This window comes from Bufo gargarizans, chromosome 7 (assembly GCF_014858855.1).
Source record: "Bufo gargarizans isolate SCDJY-AF-19 chromosome 7, ASM1485885v1, whole genome shotgun sequence".
NCBI lineage: Eukaryota > Metazoa > Chordata > Amphibia > Anura > Bufonidae > Bufo > Bufo gargarizans.
This window is the reverse complement of record NC_058086.1, coordinates 20,751,133-20,776,703: the sequence shown is the minus strand read 5'-3', so window position 1 is coordinate 20,776,703 and position 25,571 is coordinate 20,751,133. Positions and strand designations below refer to the sequence as shown.

The following is a 25,571-nucleotide window of genomic DNA, read 5'->3' as shown; positions in this document are numbered from 1 at the left end:
GTGTTGGCCCAAGACAAGGATGCAGGAAGTGATGACATAGGAAGACAAGACACCATCATTTAGAATAACATAGCCAGCTAACAAACACATGTATACAATAATCTCCCATTTCCACTGGAGCAAACTTTATCCATCCTTGCTCAGTGATCAATGCCAGATAAAGTTACTATGATCCACATGCAGGTTTATTTACAGGACAACGTCATTATCTCCAGCGGCTGATCAGGAGCACTAGAGACAACAAACGCATGTTCCTTTCGTTTATATTGTTCTCTTAACAAATACATCCACGCCAAGCCAATAAATCCGCGTCTTGCGCAGGGGCCCTAGCCGGCGGCAATACATGAGCCAACAAAACACTGCTCTGCTGAACACATCAGTGTCCCCTGGCCCACAGCCCAGTGCTTAGCACATGGACCATTCGCCGATGGAGACCCCTGCGCCCAGCAGCTGTGACAGGACATACACGGGAAGATATCCACTCCAACGGTTTACCCTGACACTGAGAGACATGATGACAATACACAATATATCAAATACACATCCTAATAAAATTTCCACAACACTTCCATTTCCGTATTTCCATTCAAAGAAAGAACATGTCCTATTGTCTGCATAACGGAGAAGAATAGGACAGTTGTATTAAAGGCAAGCCATTCCGCAAAATACTGAAAAAGCCATATGGTCAGGTGCAAGAGGCCTAAGGCTGGGTTCACACCTGAGCGTTTTACAGCGCGTTCCTAAGTGCTGTAAAACGCTCAACAAGGAGAAACCAATGCTTCCCTATCGGAATGGTTCTCACCTGGGCGTTTTACAGCGCGTACGATCGCGCTGTAAAACAACCGACGCCACAAGAAGTACATGAGCTTCTTTGGGGCGTCTTGTCGTGCGTTCCCATACATAGACTTTCAGGAACGCGCGACAATGGGCGTTCGCTTGTCTCTGTATGCGCAATTGCAAACGCCCATACAATCGCGCATACAGAGCGCTCCATCGCGAACGCTCAGGTGTGAACCCAGCGTTAGTGTTTCCGTTAGCTTTAGGTCAGGCCTAGTTCACACGTCAGTGTTTGGTCAGCAATTTAATAAGTAATTTCCAAATGTGGCTTTAAGCCAAAACCAGGCCTAAACTCAGAACAAGTGAAAACAAATTTATGATACCATATCTGTGTTTCTGACCCCCACTGGGTTTTGGATCACAATTCCTGATGGAAATCACTAAAAAAAAAGTGACAAAAACACGAATCACTGACCAAACTACGTGCGACTGAAAAAAAATAGCAGAAAAGTTGACTGCAAAGATCCCGACAAAAACACTTTGTATTTCATGCGCTTATTCCCGCTAAAATGGCTGTGGATTTCACCCTCTACTGCAAAGAGTAAAATTTGAGGTGGAGATCTGCAGCATAAATTGACAGCAGATTTCAAATCCACACCAAATGTCAATTTACACTGCAGATTTTCATGCAGAGTGTGGATTCAATATCATTATATCTCATCCACTTTCCTGGAACTGCACAACACTGCGGATTGGCTGCACCAAAAATCTGCAACGGTAAGTCCACAGCATTTCACTTTCACATGGACGTACCCAAACATTTATTTATTTTTGCTGCAGACATTTCTGTGACTGCCTGATTTCCCTGAATAGGATTTGTAGCGGGTCTGTCACTAGACTATGCTGTCCTCAATGAGCATAGTAAAGGTGGCAGGTTCCCTTTTAAGTGTTTAATACTTCAGAAAGGCTCTTTTAACACAGTATATATTTACAAGTATTCTGGAATCTGATTACAGTAATAAAAATTCAGAGGAAAGAAATTACATGTTAAAATAAATGCAATATTACTTACCGCTTGGACAGGTAAAAATCCATAGGAATCCAGAAGTATTAGATGCTGAATGGTTTCAGGAAATACAGATGCAAACTACAAAATAAAGAGCAATTTTTAAAGGGTATGGTCACTAAGTTTACACATGAAAATTGTCATGTGTACTATAGGGCACTTACTACTATACTGTATTTTTGAATCATGTCTGGGCTGTTCTCTATGTAATTACATCCACAAAATAGCTGCAGATGGAGGGCCTTTTTTTTTTATACGCAGATGGCAGGTTCAACAGTGTAGGCTTGATGACAAGTTTCATCACATGAACCCATTTTATGGACAAAAGCACCATCCAAATGTCAGTGGAGGTCGGGGTTGGGATGCATGACAGCCTGAACTCCCCTATATTACAGATGTATTAAAACTAGTGGTGACCTAGCAGAGGCACAATCCAGATAAAGGATTATGCCCTGCAAATAAAAAATCTAATAAAAAAAATCCCCTTACTCACACCCCTTTTTCTGGTGCTGGTCTGGACACTAGTAATGCTGTACCCCCCCCCCCCCCCCCATTTTTTACACAATGCAAAATCAAACAAACACAGTCCTCAGCGGTCTAACACGGAGGACAGTGATTGGCTGCAGCACTGACTTTCCTTATAACTGCAGGCCACTGTGCACATCACAGTGTTGGTGACGTGTGATAGTGAAATGCAGGTGTGAGGCTTCTGACCGCTGCAGGCAATCATAGTCCATAGTGGTAGACTGCTGAGTACAGTGAATTACTGCAGTCTGTAAACAAGCAGGAGACCCAGTGCTGCAGAGGGGCGAGTACAAGATGATTTTTATTTTGGGCTAGTTCAGGGCTTGTCTGAAATTTATAATGGTCTTGAAAAAAATCCTGTTTAATAAACAATGTTTTCAGAAAAACTTAACATGGGCCGACTGAACAATTATCAGGGGAAGATTAAGGCTGCATTTACCTGCAGCAATCAACTCCATAGTGTAGGGAGGAGCGATCCCTTAAAAAGATGGCATATCCCCATACACATTCATTGCTGGACAGTAGATTCCAGTTTACACAGGACAATCTGCAGCCCAGAAACAATGATTTTGGTGTCCAAATCAACAACGCTATCACCTGATGAACAAGTGTTTCCTCATTCATCAGGTGATCGGTGACACCTTTACACAGGGCAATTATCAGGAACAAGTATCCCTAGGAATGCTCCTTCCTAATAATTACCCCGATTGTCGAATGATGTAAAGGAGCCTTAGGCACAAATGAAAACACTACAAGTCCCAAAAATTTGCAACATTTGGATTGCGTCTTTCCTAGGTGACAGTTTGTATCTCACACCTAAGCTATATCCTCAGCTGTCAAGGATGAACTCTTCACAGACTAAAGGTCCTTCTACGTGGACCAATGATCTGGCAGTAGTGTTGAGCGAACGCAAACTGTAAAGTTCGGGTACCTGGACCCGAAACTTTGCCGGAAAAGTTTGGGTTCGAGTTCGGACATTTAAAGAAGCTTGTTGAAAGGCTGCAGGGCAGCCAATCAACAAGCTTTTAAGCTGTAGGCACTTGGAAGCCATCACAGCCATGCCTACTAATGGCATGGCTGTGATTGGCCGATGCATCATGTGACCCGGCCTCTATACAAGCTGGATCACATGTAGCACCGCCCATCAGCTCTGAGTAGTGCAGAGACAGGAAGCTAAAGTGAGGGAGAGTGTTAGGAATCTGGCTATTTGTTTTTGGGTGACCTACAGTATACTGATTTATTTATTTTTGTGGGTTCAATACACCAGCTTTGCACCCCTGACACAAAAATATATAGTTAATCCATCTGTTAGTTCGGTGGGTGACATATTCCCATTCTTGTTGTGAGGTACACCTGCATTGCATACCTGACAGGGAAAGAAATACAGTTAATCCATCTGTTAGTTCATTGGGTGATATAGACCCAATTTTTTGTGAGGTACACCTGCATTGCATACCTGACAGGAAAATGATATAGTTAATTCAACTGTTAGTTCGGTGGGTGACCTCAAAGAATGAAAAGAGCATCAGAGTAGTAGATTGGGTGGCTGACAGTGCCTCCAGTTCCTTCACATTGTCTCCCACCCGGTCCCCTGCTGAAAGCGCAGAGTTGGCACCTGCAGCCCATGGGCATAAAGCAGCCTGAGCCCCAAGTCATGCAGCAGTCTAATGCTTTTTGATGACTCTGCTGTCAGGGTTTCTGTGGGCCATCCACCTAGCCCTGCCCCAGAACCGGAAGAGAATAAGTGCACCGGTGCCCAACCACTTATGTTTCAGGATGTGGACATGGCAGCACGTCTGATGCCAACAGCTGTGGCTTTCTACAGTGTGCAGACGTGAGGATTGGGAGGAAGACAATGTGAAGGATGATGAGGTCCTAGACCCCACATGGAATCAAGGTCATGCGAGTGACGTGTGCAGTTCGGAGGAAGAGGTGGTGGTCACACAGCACCAGCCGCACAGCAATGAGGGAGCAGGGTACAAAAGCAGTGTGGCCGTCCCCTAGCCTTCTACTGCCCACCACAGCCAGCTCCAAGGAGTTCCCTGGCGTGGCAGTTCTTCAGACAATGTGCTGACGACAAGACGCTAGTGGTTTGCAGGCTGTGCAATCAGAGCCTGAAGAGAGGCATAAATGTTCTAAAACTGAGCACCACCTGCATGACCAGGCATCTAAATGCAAAGCACGAGCTGCAGTGGAGTAAACCCCCCTGAAAACCCACAAAAGATCTCAGGCTCCTCCTGCTCCCTCTTCTACTGCAGTCTTTGCCTCCTCCTTCCCCTCTGGAGTGTGACAGTGGCACCTGCAACCCAGCAAACAGAGGATGTGGCAGCAACGCCACCATCACCAAGCATCTCCACACTGTCCCATGGAAGTGTTCAGCTGGGGAGAAAGAGGAAGTACCTCTCTACCCACCCGCGATCCCTGGCCCTAAATGCCAGCATTTAGAAATTCCTGGCCTTTGAAATGCGGTCATACCGTCTGGTGGAGACGGAGACTTTTAAAAACCTTATGGCGGTGGCTGTTCCACAGTACGTGGTTCCCAGCCGCCACTACTTTTCCAGGCGAGCCATCCCTGCCCTGCACAACCAAGTGGCGGACAAAATTAGGTGTGCTCTGCGCAACGCCATCTGTGGCAAGGTCCACATAACCACCGATGCGTGGACCAGCAAGCACTGGGTAAAGGCAGTGGCGGCTGTGCCTGAAACGGATAGCAATTTGGCGCATGTCCTTCCGCCACCGAGGATTGCAGGACTTTTCTCTTTGCCTCCTCAACTTCCTCATCCTGTTAGCGCAACTCATTCACCATTACAGCCAGGGGAAAACTACAGCAGGCTGTATAAAAACTGATCCATTTGGGAGGGAAAAACCTACACCGCGCAGGAGCTGTGGATGGGCATGGAACAGACCGATGAGTGGTTGGTGCTACTGAGTCTCAAGCCTGGCCTGGCGGTGTGCGATAAAAGGCGAAATCTCGTAGCAGCTCTGGGCCTAGCCGGTTTGATGCACATCCCTTGCCTGGCGCATGTGCTGAATTTGGTATTGCAGAGGTTCCTGAAAAATTACCCCGATATTTCAGAGCTGCTGCAGATAGTGCAGGCCGTCTGTGCTTTTGGTGTTCTCACCCTGCTGCTGCTCGCCTGTCAGCGCTGCAGCGCAACTTCGGCCTTCCCACTCACCGCCTCATATGAGACGTACCCACAAGGTGGAACTCCACCTTGCACATGCTGGAGACACTGTGCGAGCAGCAGCAGGTGATAGTGGAGTTTCAGCTGCATTACGCATGGGTAATTCGCTCTGCGGAACAGCAACACTTCACCACAGAGTAGGCCTCCATGCGGGACGTGTGTTGTGCTGTTTCGAGTACCCCACCAACATGGCCAGTGCCAATGACGCCGTCCTCAGTGTTACTACCCCCCTTCTATGTCTCCTTGAAAAAACACTTCGGGCGATGATGGAAGAGGATGTGGCACAGGAGGAAGAGGCATAATTTCCACGGTTATCAGGCCAGTCATTCACAAGTGGCTCAAAGGGTGGGTTCCTGCATCAACAGAGGCCAGGTACACAACTGTCCAGCCAGGGCACAGTTCTGGAGAAGGAGGAACCGTGTTCACAGCAGGGTGGCACCCAAAGCAGCTCATGGTCATCACTGGTGCGTGGCTGGGGGGATACAGAGGACACAGACGATACACCTCCCACAGAGGACAGCTTGTCATTGCCTCTGGGCAGCCTGGCACACATGAGCGACTACATGCTGCAGTGCCTGCGCAACGACCGCCAAGTTGACCACATTCTAACCAGTGCTGATTACTGGGTGGCCACCCACTGGATCCCCACTACAAGGACAACATGCCATCCTTAATTCTGTCACTGGAGCGTGATAGGAAAATGCGCGAGTTCAAGCGCATGCTGGTAGACGCGCTGCTGATGGCATTCCCACCTTACAGAAGGGGAAACACAAGGCAAAGACAGAGGAGGAGGAAGAAGTCGCCAACGCAGCTGGGGCACCGCCAGCACCTCAGAAGGCAGGGTTAGCATGGCCGAAATGTGGAAAAGCTTTGTCAGCACGCCACAACAACCAGCACCATCAGCTGATACGGAACGTCTTAGCAGGAGGCAGCATTTCAGCCACATGGTGGAACAATACGTGTGCACATGCCTACACGTACTGACTGATAGGTCTACCCCATTCAACTTCTGGGTCTCCAAATTGGGCACATGGCCTGAGCTTGCCCTTTACGCCTTGGAGGTGCTGGCCTGCCCTGCAGCCAGTGTATTATCCGAACATGTGTTTAGCACGGCAGGGATGGCGATCACAGGCAAGTGCAGCTGCCTGTCTACAGCCAACGTGGACAAACTCATTAAAATGAACCAGGCATGGATCCCACAAGACTTGTCTGTACCTTGTGCTGAGTAGACAAATATACTGGCCACACCCAGCTACTGTTATACTCCAGCACACTTTCTCTTTGCGTTCTCTTTTCTATTTCCCAATGTTTTGGTGTCTTCCCAAATTTATCAAATAAATAAAAATAAAAAGGGGGGAAAAATTTTATTTATTTTTTTTAAACCCACACACACACACAACAAACTGTGTTGGGTACCTCCTCCACCACCGCTTCTACCTACACGTTCACCGCCTCCTCAACCTCCTAGTTCAAGATTATTATTTTTGATTTATTTTTTTTATTCCATCTCATATTGTCATTTTCCTATCCAAATTTGTTTGCAGGGCAATTGTCCTGCTCTTGCCCCCATTTAGCAGCCCTCTAGCCCTTACTATATCTATTTTACAGGCATTTTAGTGCCCCAAAGTTTGGGTCCCCATTGACCTCAATGGGGTTCGGGGTCAAGTTCGGGTCAGGTCCGAGTCCTGAACCTGAACTTTTAACCGAAGTTCGGCCGAACCCGAACTTCCAGGTGTTCGCTCATCTGGCAGATTATCGGGGACAAAGCAGACACCCCTGATTACTGTCAGATCATCAGCAGAGAGGAGGGCTGCATTCAGCACAGCAGATCATTGTTTAGACAGTACGATCTGCTGCACAGGAAGGAAGATTTTCTGTGGTGCCTGAACAACACGATCACCTGATGAACAATGATGATTCCCGGCATCTTTTACACTGGAAGATCATCTGGTACGGGCGTTTATACAAACGCTTTTCCGCTTTTTTGGTCTGTGTAACAACCTAATGAGTAAACAAAGGAGGTAAATGGACCCCTGATTGTTAAGGAGGTGGGATTATCCCATCGTTCAATTATTATTTATTTCATTTGCCAGAATTTGCACCACACCGGGATCCACTATTATTTCCATTCATACAGGATAGGCCAATGAGCCTTGTACCAGTGCAGCAGGGTAGAAACAGAAAATTTCAGAATTGACTTACTATTCCTCCAAGAAAACCACCTGCAGAAAAATAGAAAAAAAAGTTTGTATTCTTCGATCAGTAAAATAAGAAAGGAGTATTCATTTACTAAGTTTAACTAAAGAATAAGCCATTTACCCCGAAGCACATTTCCTGTTTTTTCAGTTTGGTCATGTAAATTTTCTGTAATACATGAGGCTTTATTCTTACTGCATGTTAATTTTATTTTAGTATTTCCTTTTTTTTTTAGCCCTGTATTCCATTCATATGCTTCCAATAAGAGAAGCTTGGGTTCCCTGTTCCATTGATCGGTGGGGGTCCCAGCGACCTCCATCAATCATGCTATGGATATGCGATAAATATTTGTCATGGGATAACCTCATTTAGAGCCATCTTGAAAGCATGCATGAACATGACAATCCCCTCATGTCATGCTATAAAGTAATTCTAGTCAGGTACATTTACACCTAAAATCAGGCATCAGCAGTGGTTTCTAATTCACTGACACTGGTTATGGTATACCCATCAAATTTCTGCATATGCCCATTATGAATCTTGCCATGGGCTCCTGTCCCATCTCGAAAATCTCTGCCAAAAATTAGCTCAGGAATGTACATAGAAATGGAATAGGGACCTTTCCCTTTGTCTAGTAGGAGAATACAATCCAATGGCAACTTCACAGGACAGTGTGATGTCTTCTGTACACATTGGTTGGGGGGGGGGGGGGTGGGATTGTAAATCGGAAGGGGTGAGGATGTCTTTTTATAAGCCCTGCAGAGCTGGACTAACCTGCTCCTGGCATCATTGCCATGATCATAATTTGATGGACCCAAATGAACCTCCACACAGGCCATAGAGGATGCTTAGAAAACCCTTCTACAGAAGTCCATGAGGTCAGCTCCTGTCCATTGTACCTATGGCTCATGGTAGCTGCTGTAAAGCACATCTCTAAATGCTGATACTAACAGCTTTGGCAAGATGGCCGCCCCCATTATCACATTCAGGAAATAAAATTTAAAAAAATATCTTCAATCAGTAAATAAAAGCACATTATCAAAAAAAGAATATGTGGCATCTGGTTTTAGTTGGCTAAAAAGACACTGCAGCCAGATAGAAGCCCATCAACATGCAGGTCACCAGGGGTTTGTTATATGCCTACGCTCTCCCCTCCAAGGAACTAGGTATAGAATGAAAATACAAGAAATTCTCACCCATACTGTGTGCTAATATTGAGAATCTTTTCCAACCTAAAGCTATGGAAAAAAAAAAGAGAACAAAATATAAATTAATAATTTCTTGATAGATATATATATATATATATATATATACACACACACACACACACATACACTCTTAACCAGAAGACAAATGTACCCCATGATTGTCAATGAGGTCTGTCTGGTGTCTCAGGTACAGTTGTGTTCAAAATAATAGCAGTGTGTTTAAAAAAAAAAAAAGTGAATAAAGCTCAAAATCTTTCTAATAGCTTTTATTTCCATGCAGACAAATGCATTGGGAACACTACACATTCTATTCCAAATCAAAACATGAAGAAAAATCTATCAAATTTGTGTTGTTCCTCTAAAAAAAAAAAAGTGAATATTAGACTGTTCAAAAAAAAAAATAGTGTTTGTATTCTTCTTTACAAACAAACATTCACTATATAAAACTGAAAAACGTTTGAAGATTTTGCTTTCCTTTGAAAAACACTTAACTAATATTTAGTTGTATAACCACTGTTTCTGAGAACTGCTGTACATCTGTGTTGCATGGAGTCAACCAACCTCCGGCCCCTGTGACCAGGTATTCCAGCCGAGGATGATTGGACTACATTCCATAGTTCTTCTCCATTTCTTCTGCATTTTTTATGTCACCCCACAAGTTTTCTATTGGATTAAGATCCGGGGATTGGGCTGGCCACTCCATAACGTCAATCTTGTTGGTATGGAACCAAGATGTTGCACGTTTACTGGTGTGTTTGGGGGTCGTTGTTTTGTTGGAACATCCATTTCAAGGGCATTTCCTCTTCAGCATAAGACAGCATGACCTCTTCAAGTATTCTGATGTATTCAAACTGATCCATGATCCCTGGTAATGCGATGAATAGGTCCAACACCGTAGTATGAGAAACATCCCGATATCATGATGCTTGCGCCACCATGCTTCACTGTCTTCACAGTGTACTGTGGCCTGAATTTAGTGTTTGGGGGTCGTCTGACAAACTGTCTCCGGCCACTAGACCCAAAAAAAAAAACAATCTTACTGTCATTAGTCCACAAAATGTTGCGCCATTTCTCTTTAGGCCGGTCACTGTGCTCTTTGGCAAATTGTAACCTCTTCAGCACATGTCTTTTTTTTCAACAGTGGGACTTTGCAGGGGCTTCTTGCAGATAGAAGACACCTATGTAAAGCCAAGCTAAATGTAACAGTACTCACAGGTAACTTTAGACCTTCTTTGATCTTCCTGGAGCTGATTGTTTGTCCTTGCCATTTTGGCTATTCTTCTATCCATTTCAATGGTAGTTTTTCGCTTTCTTCCACGTCTTTCAGGTTTTGGTTGCAATTTTAATGCATTTCCGATCATTTTAGCTGAGCAGCCTATCATTTTTTGCACTTTATTATAGGTTTTCCCCTCTCCAATCAACTTTTTAATCAAGGTACGCTGTTCTTCTGAACAATGTCTGGAACAACCCATTTACCTCAGAATTTCAGAGAGAAATGCACTGTAACCAGCATGTACAACATTTGCTGCCTTCCTTCCTTAAATAAGGGCAATAATTGCCACCTGTTTTTCAAAGAATGCATGACCTCACTCATTCAGTGGCGTCGCCAGGGGGCGGCCAGAGGGGGCCACGGTCCCCCCTACATCATGCTGGGCCCCCCCATGTGCCCCCCCAACTAAAATGCGCCCCCCCCCAAGTGAGCCGCTGCCAGGCACAGGGAGATGAGCGCTTCTCCTTACTACTGCCTGTGCCAGCGGCATTCACTTGACTGATCCGAGTTCAGCTCAGCTCAGTCACAGAGAGTCTCTCACCTCACGCTGCTGGCAGCAGGGACGCAGGGAGCCGGAGCCTGAGGGAGGGAAGGGGAGGAGCGTAATATGATCTCAGAGTGGAAGCTGGCTTCTGCCAGCCCCACCCCTCCCCGCCCACCAACCAATCACCGACCAGAGCTGAGGGGGCAAGGCAAGCACAGCACACTAGCAGCTCTGACTGTCGTCTGAGTCACACAAGTGCAGGGAGTCTATGAATAGAAATGAATCAAATGAGTCACAAGTTAAAAGAATCTAAAGATCCGACTTAGTTTGTGACTCATTCGATTCAGGCTACTTTCACACTTGCGCTTGATCGGATCAGTTCTGAACGGATCCGATCATATTAATGCAGACGGAGGCTCCGTTCAGTACGGATCCGTCTGCATTAATAACTTAGAAAAATTTCTAAGTGCGAAAGTAGCCTGAGCGGATCCGTTCAGACTTTCAATGTAAAGTCAATGGGGGACGGATCCGCTTGAAGATTGAGCCATATGGTGTCATCTTCAAGCGGATCCGTTCCCATTGACTTACATTGTAAGTCTGGATGGATCCGCACGCCTCCGCACGGCCAGGCGGACAGCTGAACGCTGCAAGCAGCGTTCAGCTGTGCGCCTGGCCGTACGGAGGGGAGGCTGAACGCCGCCAGACTGATGCAGTCTGAGCGGATCCGCATCCATTCAGACTGCATCAGGACTGGACGGAAGCGTTCGGGTCCGCTCATGAGCCCCTTCAAACGGAGCTCACGAGCGGACAGCCGAACGCTAGTGTGAAACTAGCCTAAATTAACCCTTTAGAATCAAATTGGCTTCTCAGGAGATATATATGTTAAAGGCATCTCATTCAGTAGCTATATAACTAAGGCCTCTTTGACACTTGCGTTGTCCGGATCCCGCGTGTACTCCACTTGCCGGAAGTACACGCCGGATCCGGAAAAACGCAAGTGAACTGAAAGCATTCGAAGACGGATCCGTCTTCAAAATGCGTTCAGCGTTACTATGGCAGCCAGGACGCTATTAAAGTCCTGGTTGCCATAGTAGGAGCGGGGAGCGGGGGAGCAGTATACTTACAGTCCGTGCGGCTCCCGGGGCGCTCCAGAGTGATGTCAGAGCGCCCCATGTGCATGGATGACGTGCCATGCGATCACGTCATCCATGCGCCTGGGGCGCCCTGACGTCACTCTGGAGCGCCCCGGGAGCCGCACGGACGGTAAGTATGCCGCTCCCCCGCTCCCCGCTACACTTTACCATGGCTGCCAGGACTTTAGCGTCCCGGCAGCCATGGTAACCATTGAGAAAAAGCTAAACGTCGTATCCGGCAATGTGCCGAAACGACGTTTAGCTTAAGGCCGGATCCGGATCAATGCCTTTCAATGGGCATTAATTCCGGATCAGGCCTTGCGGCAAGTGTTCAGGATTTTTGGCCGGAGCAAAAAGTACAGCATGCTGCGGTATTTTCTCCGGCCAAAAAACGTTCCGTTCCGGAACGGAAGACATCCTGAACGAATTTCTCTCCATTCAGAATGCATGGGGATAATCCTGATCAGGATTCTTCCGGCATAGAGCCCCGACGACGGAACTCTATGCCGGATCCGGACAACGCAAGTGTGAAAGGGGCCTAAGGGTGGGTTCACATCACCTTTATGGATTGTACTGTCAGTGTCAGACTGTTGTCACTGTGGGTAACAATGCACATTGCACACCACAGTGACAGCTTCTGACTCCTGTCTGACTCCTGAGTCCTCCTGTCCGGCGTCAGCCTCAGCTTCCCTTTACTATAATAAATCACTCAATACTAGTAATCAGAGTTCAGAGAGAGCTGAAGAAGACGAGCCAACTACACTGAGTCAGCAGCGCAGCAAGTAGTGAGTGAATCGAATGTATCAAGCATCTGCGCATGCGCACCAGCACCTAGAGTCTTCGGTTCACTTGCGAGTCAGCTCAGCAGTCTGACTCACCAAGTGAACCGAAGATCCGATTCATGAATCGGTTCATTTGAATGAGCTGATTCAAATGAACCGATTCACCTATAAGATCCGAACTTCCCATCACTAATGCGGCGGTGCAGGGGAGGGAGAGGCGTGTCCCTTCCCCTTGCTCTGATAGGCTGCCGGCCTAGTGCCTGCAGCCTATCAGAGGCCGGCGCAGGCGGCGCGATGACGTCATCACGCCGCCTGAGCCATACAGCGTGGGACACAGGCCAGAAGAGGCCTGCATCGCATCGCTGCCACTGAGGTAAGTATAAGTGTTTTTTTGTTTTTGTTTTTTTTACAATAGTGATACTTAATAATGGCACATGATGGGGGGGACTTAATACTGGCACATGATGGGGGGGGCCTTAATACTGGCACATGATGGGGGTGGCCTTAATACTGGCACATGATGGGGGGGGCCTTAATACTGGCACATGATGGGGGGGCTTAATACTGGCACATGATGGGGGGGCTTAATACTGGCACATGATGGGAGGGACCTAATACTGGCACATGATGGGAGGGTCTTATTACTGGCAGGTAATGGGGGTCTTATTACTGGCACGTAATGGGGGTCTTATTACTGGCACGTAATGGGGGTCTTATTACTGGCACGTAATGGGGGTCTTATTACTGGCACGTAATGGGGGTCTTATTACTGGCACGTAATGGGGGTCTTATTACTGGCACGTAATGGGGGTCTTATTACTGGCACGTAATGGGGGTCTTATTACTGGCACGTAATGGGGGTCTTATTACTGGCACGTAATGGGGGTCTTATTACTGGCACGTAATGGGGGTCTTATTACTGGCACATTATTGGTGGGCACTATAGGGGCATCTACTGAGGCAACACAAAGAAAGGGTGTTTTATATGGGGGGCTCTGTACAGTAGCATTTTAACTGGGACACATTATGGTACTATGGGGAAGGGGGGAGAGGAGTACTATGGAGTCATCTACGGGGGCACTAAGAAGGGGTAATTTATACTTGCAAAATTATGGGGGACATTGAGGGCATCTACTGGGGCATTTTATACTGGTACATTATGGGGGCACTAGGAGGAAGGGGGAGAGGAGCACTATGGGGCATTTACTGGGGGCACTATATAGGGGTATTTTATACTGGCACATTATGGGGGACATTAGCTCAACTGGGGGCATAAGGGGGTATTTTTTGCATTGTCACATTATAAGGAGAATTATTACTACTGGGGGGCATTATGGTGGGCTTTATTACTCCCCCATGGTATCACCCCTAGTAGCAGCACCAGCCTCTCCCTGCTCTGCTATCCCTCTGCCCCTTCTCCAAATCCTTATTATGAAATCTTTCTCATAGGATAAAACACAACATCAGCTCCGCCGAGCCCCCGGCCAAAGTGTGGAAGCGGCGACCGAGACCCCCAAGGGCCAAGCCAAGTAAATGTAAGTGTTCATGTGAAATATGTTTGTTATACACATATAGCCTACATTGTGCCCCACAATATACAGTATACCGCTACACTGTGCCCCACAATATATAGTATGCCTCTACACTGTGTAGTCTGTTCTATAAGCACCCTTGTTCTGTGGCGGTGGACAGAAAATAATCTGGAAGTGCCCCTCCCGAGACCAGGCTCTGATCCACCACTGGTCTGGACCGCTCACAGGAGTGTACATTTCTTCTAAAATGTAATCCGTATGCTCTGACCTGCAGAAATAAGCGCTCACTCGATAACAACTAACAGGCAGGACCTGTAGGCTGTAGCCTGGCCCTGTTACCGAAGCTAGCCGAGTGGTGTAAGGTTAAGGTACTAGTAGAGATGAGCGGCCGCTTAATCCTGATTTAAAGTTAAAGTTACTGCAGGATATGGATTACGGTTTAGAAATGTCAAATGTACACTCCAGTGAGTGGCGGGGAGTGGGATCTGTGGATGACACTGTTATGGGGAGGGGGAAATGGGGATGACACTGTCATGGGGTGGATCTGTGGATGACACATATAGCATAAGATGCTACACATTACACGGTATGTGGCATCCACAGATCCCCCCATAGCAGTGTCATCCACAGATCCCCCTCTCTATAAGGCCCCATGCACACGGCCGTGTTTCACGGCCGTGTGCGGGCCGTGGAACCGCGGCCTGGATCCCTCCTGAGAGCAGGAGCGAACGGCGTCACTGGTCGCTATGACGCCGTGCGCTCCCTGCTGCCGCGGCAATACGGCCGTTTGCATGGGGCCTAAAAGTGTCATCCACAGACAGCTGGACTTTTCTTCCCTGTTGCGGTTTTAGGTATTGGGTAAAGTATTGCAGCATTTCTAAGCGTACTTGTGTAAATGTATCGTTGTTATAGCTGCCCCCCCTACTTTTGTCCTGGCCCCCAGTGTGCCCCCCCAAAATTTGAAAGCTAGAGACGCCACTGCACTCATTGAACTCCACACTGCTATTATTTTGAACATGCCCTTTTAATAAGGGATTGAATTACAGAGAATAAGCAGCATGCATGTCATGACTGTTGGATTTCTATTACTCTACTACACCTGCTAGTAAATTATTTCCCATGTATAATATCATTTTTACCAAAAACAGTGATTGATCAGGTTAGCAATGTCTGACTGTATGTGCCAGATTCATTTATTTCTTTTGTTCTGCTCCTATAATGGAAATTAAAATCGCCAAGGTGAGCAAGCCGAAGTTTTCCATCTTAATTCATAAAAAAAAAAGTCCCAAAAAATGAGATGAGAGGTCTAACCACTGAGACCCCTCGAAACCAGTTAGTCGATCAGTAAGTGATATCCTAGCAATATGGCATCAATTAAAGGTGTTGTCTCACCTCAGGCATTCATGGCATATCGTTGGGATATACAACCAATGTCAGATAGGAGCGAGTCCCAGAGGTGGGTCTGCACCTATCTTCCAAAGTGAAGGAGAGCACATCGTGCAAGCATCGCCAACCTCCATTCACAGATATGGGAGTTCCAAAAATAGCTGGGAAATAATACAGAGAATTTTCCCGGTAGGCTGATGCCCAAAGGGCCACCAAAGCCCTCCTCACTGCAGCTGGCCAGGTACATACTACCCCGTGCACTATAGGGGATATTAGAGGAAGTCCAGGCAGCATGCTGAAGGTAGGGATGGCTTGGTGCTGTGGCTATGTCTCACCTCCTAAGACGCCTGCTACATATCTTAATTAGATACAATTAAGGAACGAGTAGGACAGAAAGTGGCAGCTATTGATGGCCACCACAGAGGGACAGCTTCTGGGGGGGCATTTTGTGCTGCACTGTGGTATTGATGATCCGGCCAACTTGTGTTGCCCCATCTTCTGTCAATTTAGACTCACTTCACCTACAACATTGGGCTAACTTTGTTTTTTTCTAGAGCCATTTTACCTTCCTATTCAGCCCCTGCCGAGCAGTCATGCACTCCCATAGTAGAGAGGTGGCTGTGCATGTGCGGTGTGCTCTCCTATCACTACTATGGGACTTCCGACCCTCACCTATCTGACACTGGTGGGGTATCCTAGCAATATGCCATTCATGCCTGATATGATACAACCCCTTTAAATAGGAGTTATCCCACAAAGAATATAACTTATATGTAAATATAGACATAGTTTGTATTTACACATATCAGAATAATGCTGAGATTTACAAATATTGCAGGAATAACGTTAGTATAGCGCCACCTGCAGCGTCTGGCAGCATAACCTGTAGTTGCGAGAAAAGGACACTGCAGCATCAAAAGCAGCCGGCTAACCACCCCAGGAATCCCTCAGCATACCTGACGGAGCAGAAAGAAATGCAAGACTGAGCATAAGGTTACTGAGGTGGATGCCGAATGACTGTTCAATAGAAATAGTAGATAGCGCTATACTAACACTAATTATTGAATATCTGGGGATATAAGCATATGAGGTGGATTTAAAGGCCATGTACACCTTTGGTGGCAATTTTATTTTTATTTTTTTATTATTGCATTGAACTCATTGTCAGCTAAAAAATAATTTCTTCAATTGGTCTTTATTAAAAATGAGACGTTTTCCCTCCACAGCTTTGAGTTTATCTATTAGCAGGATCTTTATTTTTGGCTTCTTATCTTTGCTGTCTTACCGATAAGAATGTGGCTTAAATAAGTGTTTGACATTTTAGTAATTTTAGGGTTATTAGATGACCAGCGCAAAGTGAAAGTACCATTCACACAGCTAGAGAAAACAATCAACACTGTCATAGAATGGCTCAATATATTTAATAAAGGCCAATTTAAAAAAATGATTTAGCCTAAAATGAGTAAAATACAATCATGGAAAAAAAATAAAAATCCCAGAAGGTGTCCATAGCCTTTAACTAAAAACAATATTTTTTGCAAGATGACCCCTTTATGAACCGATTCCTTTGCACTCATTTAATAAATATACACTAGCATGTGTAGAGATTTCCCAAGCATGGGTCATGAAAATACATCAAGCTCAACTTACATGTTACCACTCTATGTACATCGCTCAAATAGTCCAGATGTTGATACCTCATTCCTATAGGCATATGGGAGGACTGTCCATGTCCTGAGAAATCCAAAGCTACATAGTAATGGTCTGCAAAATAGGCAACAATGTATTTAATACCATGGTATATACAAAAAAATGTTTACAAACGTGTTTGAAGCAATATCTAATATATAAAGCTGAGTGTATGTATGTGTCCACTAAAGGAATCCGCATGGAACACTATAGTTTAGATTAGTGGCTTCCTTTCCAGGCCATTGCACATACAGTGATTTGCAGATCTTGCAATATACATTTTTAATATAATGGCTGCCTGCAGGGAACTGCACCACAGCCCCATTCACTAGAGCAAAGCTGCATTTCTCTGCCCAGTGCTCGTCTAGGAGTCCCTAACGTCCTTCGTTATCTTGATCGCAGGGGGGGTCCTAGAGGTCAGACCACCACCAAACATAGCGTTAAGAATATGGCACACTGGAAAGAGGGTAAGACCTCTTCAGGGGTATATCAGACATAAACATTCTGAACTCACCTTGGGGAAGCATTGGAATAAGTCTGTCAAAAGTGTTAGCGTTATCCAACCACCCATGTAGGCACAAGACCGGTCGCCCTTCTGATGGGCCCCAGGCTTTGGCTGCTAAGTGTCCCCATGGGACTTTAAACCTCAGTTCTGAAATAAGACATAAAAATATAGTTACCACCAGAGTATTTAGAGGAAATATTGGTAAGTGATCCATCACAATAGAGCAATTCAGCAATAGCTCCTATTGTGAGGACTTTAAAGGCCATCTGTCAGCAGATTTGTACCTATGACACCGGCTGACCTGTTACATATGCACTTGGCATCTGAAGGCATCTGTGTTGGTCCCATGTTCATATGTGCCCGCTTTGCTGAGAAAATAACGTCTTAATATATGCAAATGAGCCTCTAGGAGCAACGGGGGCATTGCCATTACACCTGTATCACCATCCTCAGAACTGCCATACAGCTGAGCACTGCAGATGTGAACGGATGACATCATTGCGACCGCCTGTGGCCTGCACTGCAGGTTGGAATGTAACTCAGGTATTAGATTTTTACTTGGTCTTTTGGGGAGCATAAAAGGCAGTTTAGGGGCCATTACTAGGAGCATTTTAATACTAATCAGCACTATAGAGGAAATTACTGGGGGGGGGGGCACAAGAGTTTTATTATACTGGGGGCACTAGGGGTGCATTATTATTACTGGGGTACTATAGGGCACATTATTGGGGACACAATAGGAGCATTACTAGATGCACAGAGGGCATTTTTAATACTGGGGCACTATGGGAACATTTTTAGCACTGGGGCCACAATAGCAGGGTATTAATATTAATATTGTCACTAATAATGCCCCCCTAAAATGAACCATTAATAATAATACCCCTATAGTGTCCCTAGTATTAATAATTAGAATAATCCTATCAACACTATTGGGGCATTATTATTACTGGGTCATTATTATTAATAGGGGACTATAGGAGGATTATAAATTTGTGATGAGAAGGTGGAGAGCAGGAAATAAACTCAAGTCATCTAAGATGTCTCTGCAAAGTTTGACACACAGAAGAGACGTAATAGAAGTTGTCATGTGGTCTAGGCCAAATGAAGAAGCAGAGGAAGTAGAATGTCTAAATTAGACAGAGTACATCGCTGAATGTACTAGGTATATAGCGCTGTATTCTCCTGTATGTTTGGTAGCACTGAAAAGGCTAAGTAGCATGCTGAAGGTAGGGTTGGTTTGGTGCAGTGGCGTCCCTCCTCCTCGGCCCCCTCCTCCATAAATGTGCTGGTGCTTGCCATCACAGAGGGGCAGCTTCAGTGGAGGTATTTGGTTGTGCTGGGTAGGTATTTTGCTCTACTGGGGCAATATTTAGGCCCCTTTCACACGAGCGAGTTTTCTGTGCGGGTGCAATGCGTGACGTGAACACATAGCACCCGCACTGAATCCTGACCCATTCATTTCAATGGGTCTGTGTACAAGAGCGTTGTTTTTCACGCATCAGTTCTGTGTTGCGTGAAAATCACAGCATGTTCTATATTCTGCGTTTTTCACGCAGCCCTGGCCCCATAGAAGTGAAGGGGGCTGCGTGAAAAACGCATTGCATCCGCAAGCAAGTGCAGATGCGATGCGTTTTTCACTGATGGTTGCTAAGAGATGTTGTTTGTAAACCTTCAGTTTTTTATCACGCGCGTGAAAAACGCATCAAAACGCATTTTACGCGCGCTGAAAAAACTGACGGAACTTGCTTGCAAAATAGTGCGAGTTTCATTGAACACACCCTGAACGCATCCGGACCTAATCAGTCACGCTCGTGTGAAAGAGGCCTTAGTGCAGTGCTATAGTAGTTCTGATCCAGCCTACTTGTGTTGGTCCCGAAACATGGGCCCTTTTTTTCCCCAGGGCCACATTAAGTTCCTAGTGCGTTCCTGGCTGAAGGCACAAAGACCGGTTCATAGTGTTCATTTATGTGGTGTGGTCAGCAAGGGATAGAATGCTAGCTCATATGTACCCCAAATCCTGCCTAAGACACCTACAACTTGTCCTGCTCTAGGAAAACATACGGAAGCAAACCAACAATACAGATAGAAGAAAAGTGGCAGACCCAGGTGTGCATACTGCAGGCATTTACCCAGTTAAGGTTAACAAGGCTTGAGAAGGGCAAAGGTTAAGCACGGTACGATAAATGTTGACCTCTGAGTCCTTTAATAAAGTTTAATCTACCCGGGAATCTCTCTGCAGAGATAAACTGTACTTTTTCTTAGAAGTTTGTAACAAAGAATGTAAAAAAGTTCATCTGGGGCTAAGTTCATATCTCTGTTTTGTAACTACTGGAGTCACCATATCCGGCATAGCCGGACACCACCAGATTCCTACTCATTATGATGCATTCTGACAGGTTTTGGGCATAAATGGTGGCTTCCTGCTGGAGAAATACTAGCGTATTCAGCGGTATTTTTTCTAAATGCGTCGGGTCCCATAATAAGACTATCTGGCGGTGCCTGTCTATGCCGGATAGGGTAACTCCAGTCGTCTGTTCCATTGCCGTAATGAACCCCAAAAGGCAACAAGAGATCAATTTACCTACATAGTGCCATACAGCCCGCATTTACTATTGTAGCTACACCTCAATTATAATGTAAATTGCGCCGAACTTTAACGCATTGTAAACATTTGGGAAATCCCCAGTAATTGCTTGTGAATCAGTCCTGGTAAATGGGCCTTTAGATTACATGGTTTATTAGACAGGAATAGTAAGGGCACATTTATCAAGCCTGCTTGTTTTTGGCCATAAAATTAGACAGGCGTATTTCATTTGTCGAGTATTTATTAAAAGTCGCCGTTGATGAATTAGACTAGGCATACCGCTATTAGTCTGACCTCTAGTGGTTGTTTTATAGTCATTTTTTACTTAGCTTTGTCTTATTTGTTTTTCGCGTAAAAAAAAAGTTGCATCTTTGCAGAGGGAAAAAAAAAAAAAGTCACCTTTCTCCTGGGAAGTGCAATTTTTAATGCAAATAAAAAAAAGTTGCACTTCAACACTCCATTAGATGGAGAAAACTACACTAAAACTGGGTGGAGTACGCCCTAGGGTGGCATAGAATTGTGCGGCAAATTCAGGCGCCTCCACATTAATAGTTTAAAAAAATAAAGTCTCAAAAATGTGAAAACTTCTAAATTAGTCTGAAAAAAAAAAAAAGAGAAAAAACATTATTAAATATATATATATATATAAATATATATATATATATATATATATATATATATATATATATATTTTTTTTTTTCCTCTCTCAAAAGCCTCCAAAATAGGTCCAATTTTAGTAGCAAAAAATAAATAAAATACGACACTCTAAAACAGCATTTTTAGACTAAAAACAAACAAACAGTTTAGTAAATGTGCCCCACAGAGCAAATCTACCTGTGAATTCAAAAGGAATCTAAAATATAAAAAGGAAGGATTCACACTTCTCCTTCCTGGTGGATCCACTTCTGGTTTGGGCTGAAAATCCTGCAGGTGGCTCTGCCTCAAAACCTTGTACAAAAAAAACAAAAAAAAAAAACGGTGGGGGAGATTTATCCAAACTGGTGTAAAGGAAAGCTGGCTTAGTTGCCCATAGCAACCAATCAGATTCCACCCTTCATGCTTCATAGCTCCTTTGCAAAATGAAAGGTGGTATCTGATTGGTTGCTATGGGCAACTCAGTTTCTTAACATCAGTTTTGATAAATCCCCCCTTGCGAGTGGCGGTACCCTAAATGCGCCCCACAACTTCTGGCTGCTCTAATATAAGAGGGTCCTGCTCGTGTCATTACTTCCCCCTAAAAAGCTTTTTGAAAATGGGTGTTGGAAACCAGGCAAGTCGTCATCATGAAATCATCTCTCTTGTCATATCTATAAATACAATGATCTCTAGTCACATAATGTGCGATACCAGCAGAGACAGAACTGCACGTTCAAACAATGGGACCCAATGTGGTAATCAAATAAAAAGTACCTTTTAGCAGAAACGTCATGTCTTCTCAGTCACCTGCAAGAGAGAGAGCACAGAATGTGCACGTTAATCTTTAATCATAGAGAAAATGCCTGTTCTGAACTGTAACCTACAAGACTTTGACCTATAATCAGCGAGAGCCTTAGGCCCTTTGCAGACGAGCGTGTCCGGATTAGGTCCGGATGCGTTTAGTGATAACTGCGCGATTTTTCAGGCAAAGTCATTCAGTTTTGTCTGCGATCGCGGTCAGTTGTTTAGATTTTATCGCACGGATGCAATGCGATTAAGGCCTCATGCACACGGAGTGCTGTCCGCATCTTTTGCAGCCCCATTGAAGTTATTGGGTCCGCACATGAGCCACAAAAAATGCAGCTCGGATGTGGACCACAACAACGGTCATGTGCATGAGGCCTTAATGCGTGATAAAAATCTGAATGTATACAAACATCTCTTAGCAACCATGCGTGAAAAACGCATCGCATCCACACTTCCTTGCGAATGCAATGCGATTTGCACACAGCTCCATTCACTTCTACGGGGCCAGCGTTGCATGAAAAAAAAAAAAAAAAATTATAAAGAAATGCAGAATATAGAACATGCTGCAATTTTCACGCAACGCACAAGTGATGCATAAAAACCAACGCACATGTACACAGACACGGGTGTCCGCCTGGCCGTGTGGAGGCAAACGGATCCGTCCAGACTTACAATGCAAGTCAATGGGGACGGATCCGTTTGAAGTTGACACAATATGGCTAAATTTTCAAACGGATCCGTCCCCCATTGACTTTCAATGTAAAGTCTGGACGGATCCGTCTGAGCAACTTCCACACTTAGAATTTTTTCTAAACTATAATGCAGACGGATCCGTTCTGAAGGGATCCCAACGTCTGCATTATAGGAGCGGATCCGTCTGTGCAGACACCAGACGGATCCGCTCTGAACGCAAGTGTGAAAGTAGCCTAAAAAGATCACAGAAAGGCACGGAGCATTATAAATCATGTTAATACTCCGTGTCTCTGCTGTCCGCACGGCATCCACTCGTGTGAGAGAGCCCTTAAGCCTTGTTCACACCGTCAGTGTTCGACAAGTAGTTTCCATTGGTGATTATGAGCCAAAACCAGGTGCGGGTCAGGAACACAGAAGTGGTGTAAGGCTCCTTTCACACGGGCGAGAATTCTGCACGGGTGCAATGTGTGAGGTGAACGCATTGCACCCGCACTGAATCTGGACCCATTCACTTCAATGGTGCTGTGCAGATGAACGGTGATTTTAACGCATCACTTGTGCGTTAAGCGAAATTCGCAGCATGTTCTATATTCCGTGTTTTTCATGCAACGCAAGCCCCATAGAAATGAATGGGGATGTGTAAAAATCGCAAACAAGTGCAGATGCGGTCCTATTTTCAGGGATAAGTTACCCGGGACCCCATTTACTTTATTATGGAAAATAATAGCTTTCTTCGATTCAGAATGCTTAGTAAAAGGTCTATTGTGGGGTTAAAAAAATAAAAATGTAACTCACTTCATCCACTTGATCACACAGCCGGGCTCGTCTTCTTTTCTGGCTGGAAAAGGACCTTCGGCGCTAGATAATTAAATCTACAGAACACCGAACCCAAACCTGAATTTCAGTGAAGAAGTCTGGGTACCACAGTCCGTTTTTTATGACGTGTGTGCAAAACGCATTGCACCTGCGCAATAAGAACTGAACATCGGAACGCAATCAAAACTGACTGCAATTGCGTATCTACTCGCACGATTTTCCCTGATAGCAGACGCAGCGCAGCCAGACCTAATGCGGACACGCTCGTCTGCAAGGGGCCTTAAACGCATGATGCCTTACATCTATTGTGATTCCTAATAACGGGACATACTAAAAGGAATGACAGAGTGGAATGTGCCCGTGGAGAATAACGGAAATGTGATATTTGAATTAGAGACAAAACCATCTGACATCCCTAATGATTATTTAGCAGACAAGCAGGACCCTCCAGATCAGTCCGCAGCCCCCGGATTATGCCGTCTCCACGGGCTCTGCTCTGAGAAGTCCGTCAGTAAGCAGGACCCGGACATTATCATTACTCGGTCTATCCAGGGATCAGCAACCTTCGGCACTCCAGCTGTTGTGAAACTACAATTCCCAACATGCTCCATTCATTTCTATGAGAGTTTTTACAAGAGCAGGGCAAGTATGCATACTGGGAGTTGTAGTTTCACAACAGCTGGAGTGCGGGAGGTTGCCTAGTGCCTACCCCTGGTCTATACCATTCACTGCCTTCAACCAGTTCAAGTGCTAAAACCTTGCTCCTACCTGCTGACGGGGTCCTAAGGCTAGGTCTACACGACGACATTTGTCGCGCAACATTTTGTTGCACCAATGTCGCGCGACAATTTTTATAATGGCAGTCTATGGTGTCGCACTGCAACATGCGACATGCTGCGACTGCGACGCGACAGTCGCAGAAAATCCATTCAAGATGGATTTTTCTGCGACTGTCGCGTCGCAGTCGCAACATGTCGCATGTTGCAGTGCGACACCATAGACTGCCATTATAAAAATTGTCGCGCGACATTAGTGCAACAAAATGTCGCGCGACAACTGTTGCGCCCTATCTGTCGCGCGACTTTTTGTTGCGCGACAAATGTCGTCGTGTAGACCTAGCCTAAAAGGAACTTCACATATCATTTCCCATTCCATACCTTGAGTAACATATTAGGTTATTACTATTATTATTAATAACAGACACAACGGGGAGGAGCGTTTACCAGTTTCGTACCCGAACCTGTGACGGAACGGTAGTGTCTAAACTCCAGACACCAAACGGACCTTCTGACGTCACACTATCACGTGACATTTCTAGGTCACGTGGGTCGGCAGCCAGCGCGCGCTTCAGAAGTTATATTACAGCAGGAACTTGGTCAGGCATGGCTGCTCTCGCTCTGCGTACCAGCGTCTTTAGCACTGACAGGGGAGAGTGTCTGCCTGAGAGGTACATGTGAAGCCTGTGGAGGGGGCCTGACAATTCTAGGAGGTGTGAGGAGGGGCTGCCATGTGGGATGGGGGGTACTATGGTGTGGGATTGTATGATGGGGGGTACTATGGTGTGGGATTGTATGATGGGGGGTACTATGGTGTGGGATTGTATGATGGGGGGTACTATGGTGTGGGATTGTATGATGGGGGGTACTATGGTGTGGGATTGTATGATGGGGGGGACTATGGTGCGGGATTGTATGATGGGGGGGACTATGGTGTGGGATTGTATGATGGGGGGACTATGGTGTGGGATTGTATGATGGGGGGGACTATGGTGTGGGATTGTATGATGGGGGGGACTATGGTGTGGGATTGTATGATGGGGGGGACTATGGTGTGGGATTGTATGATGGGGGGGGACTATGGTGTGGGATTGTATGATGGGGGGGACTATGGTGTGGGATTGTATGATGGGGGGGACTATGGTGTGGGATTGTATGATGGGGGGGACTATGGTGTGGGATTGCATGATGGGGGGGACTATGGTGTGGGATTGCATGATGGGGGGGACTATGGTGTGGGATTGCATGATGGGGGGGACTATGGTGTGGGATTGCATGATGGGGGGGGACTATGGTGTGGGATTGCATGATGGGGGGGACTATGGTGTGGGATTGCATGATGGGGGGGGACTATGGTGTGGGATTGCATGATGGGGGGGACTATGGTGTGGGATTGCATGATGGGGGGGACTATGGTGTGGGATTGCATGATGGGGGGGACTATGGTGTGGGATTGCATGATGGGGGGGACTATGGTGTGGGATTGCATGATGGGGGGGACTATGGTGTGGGATTGC

The 25,571-nt window shown here is 45.7% G+C and overlaps 1 protein-coding gene across 2 annotated transcripts in view; it reads right to left on the bottom strand.

Moving 5' to 3' along the window:
* The window catches only part of LOC122943830 (serine hydrolase-like protein), a 44,290-nt gene extending 19,720 nt beyond the window's left edge, over positions 1–24,570 (bottom strand). The window contains exons 1-7 of one of the 2 annotated variants that reach the window (XM_044301890.1): positions 24,502–24,570; positions 21,737–21,769; positions 17,748–17,885; positions 17,195–17,308; positions 8,946–8,987; positions 7,756–7,775; positions 1,850–1,924 (exon numbers count right to left, since the gene is read on the bottom strand). In XM_044301890.1, coding sequence (XP_044157825.1) covers positions 1,850–1,924; positions 7,756–7,775; positions 8,946–8,987; positions 17,195–17,308; positions 17,748–17,885; positions 21,737–21,755 — 408 coding nt within the window. In that variant the 5' untranslated portion in view covers positions 21,756–21,769; positions 24,502–24,570. The remainder of the gene's footprint in view (positions 1–1,849; positions 1,925–7,755; positions 7,776–8,945; positions 8,988–17,194; positions 17,309–17,747; positions 17,886–21,736; positions 21,770–24,501) is intronic. The other variant, XM_044301891.1, reaches the window with a different exon arrangement.
* Between the last annotated feature and the right edge of the window lie 1,001 nt (positions 24,571–25,571).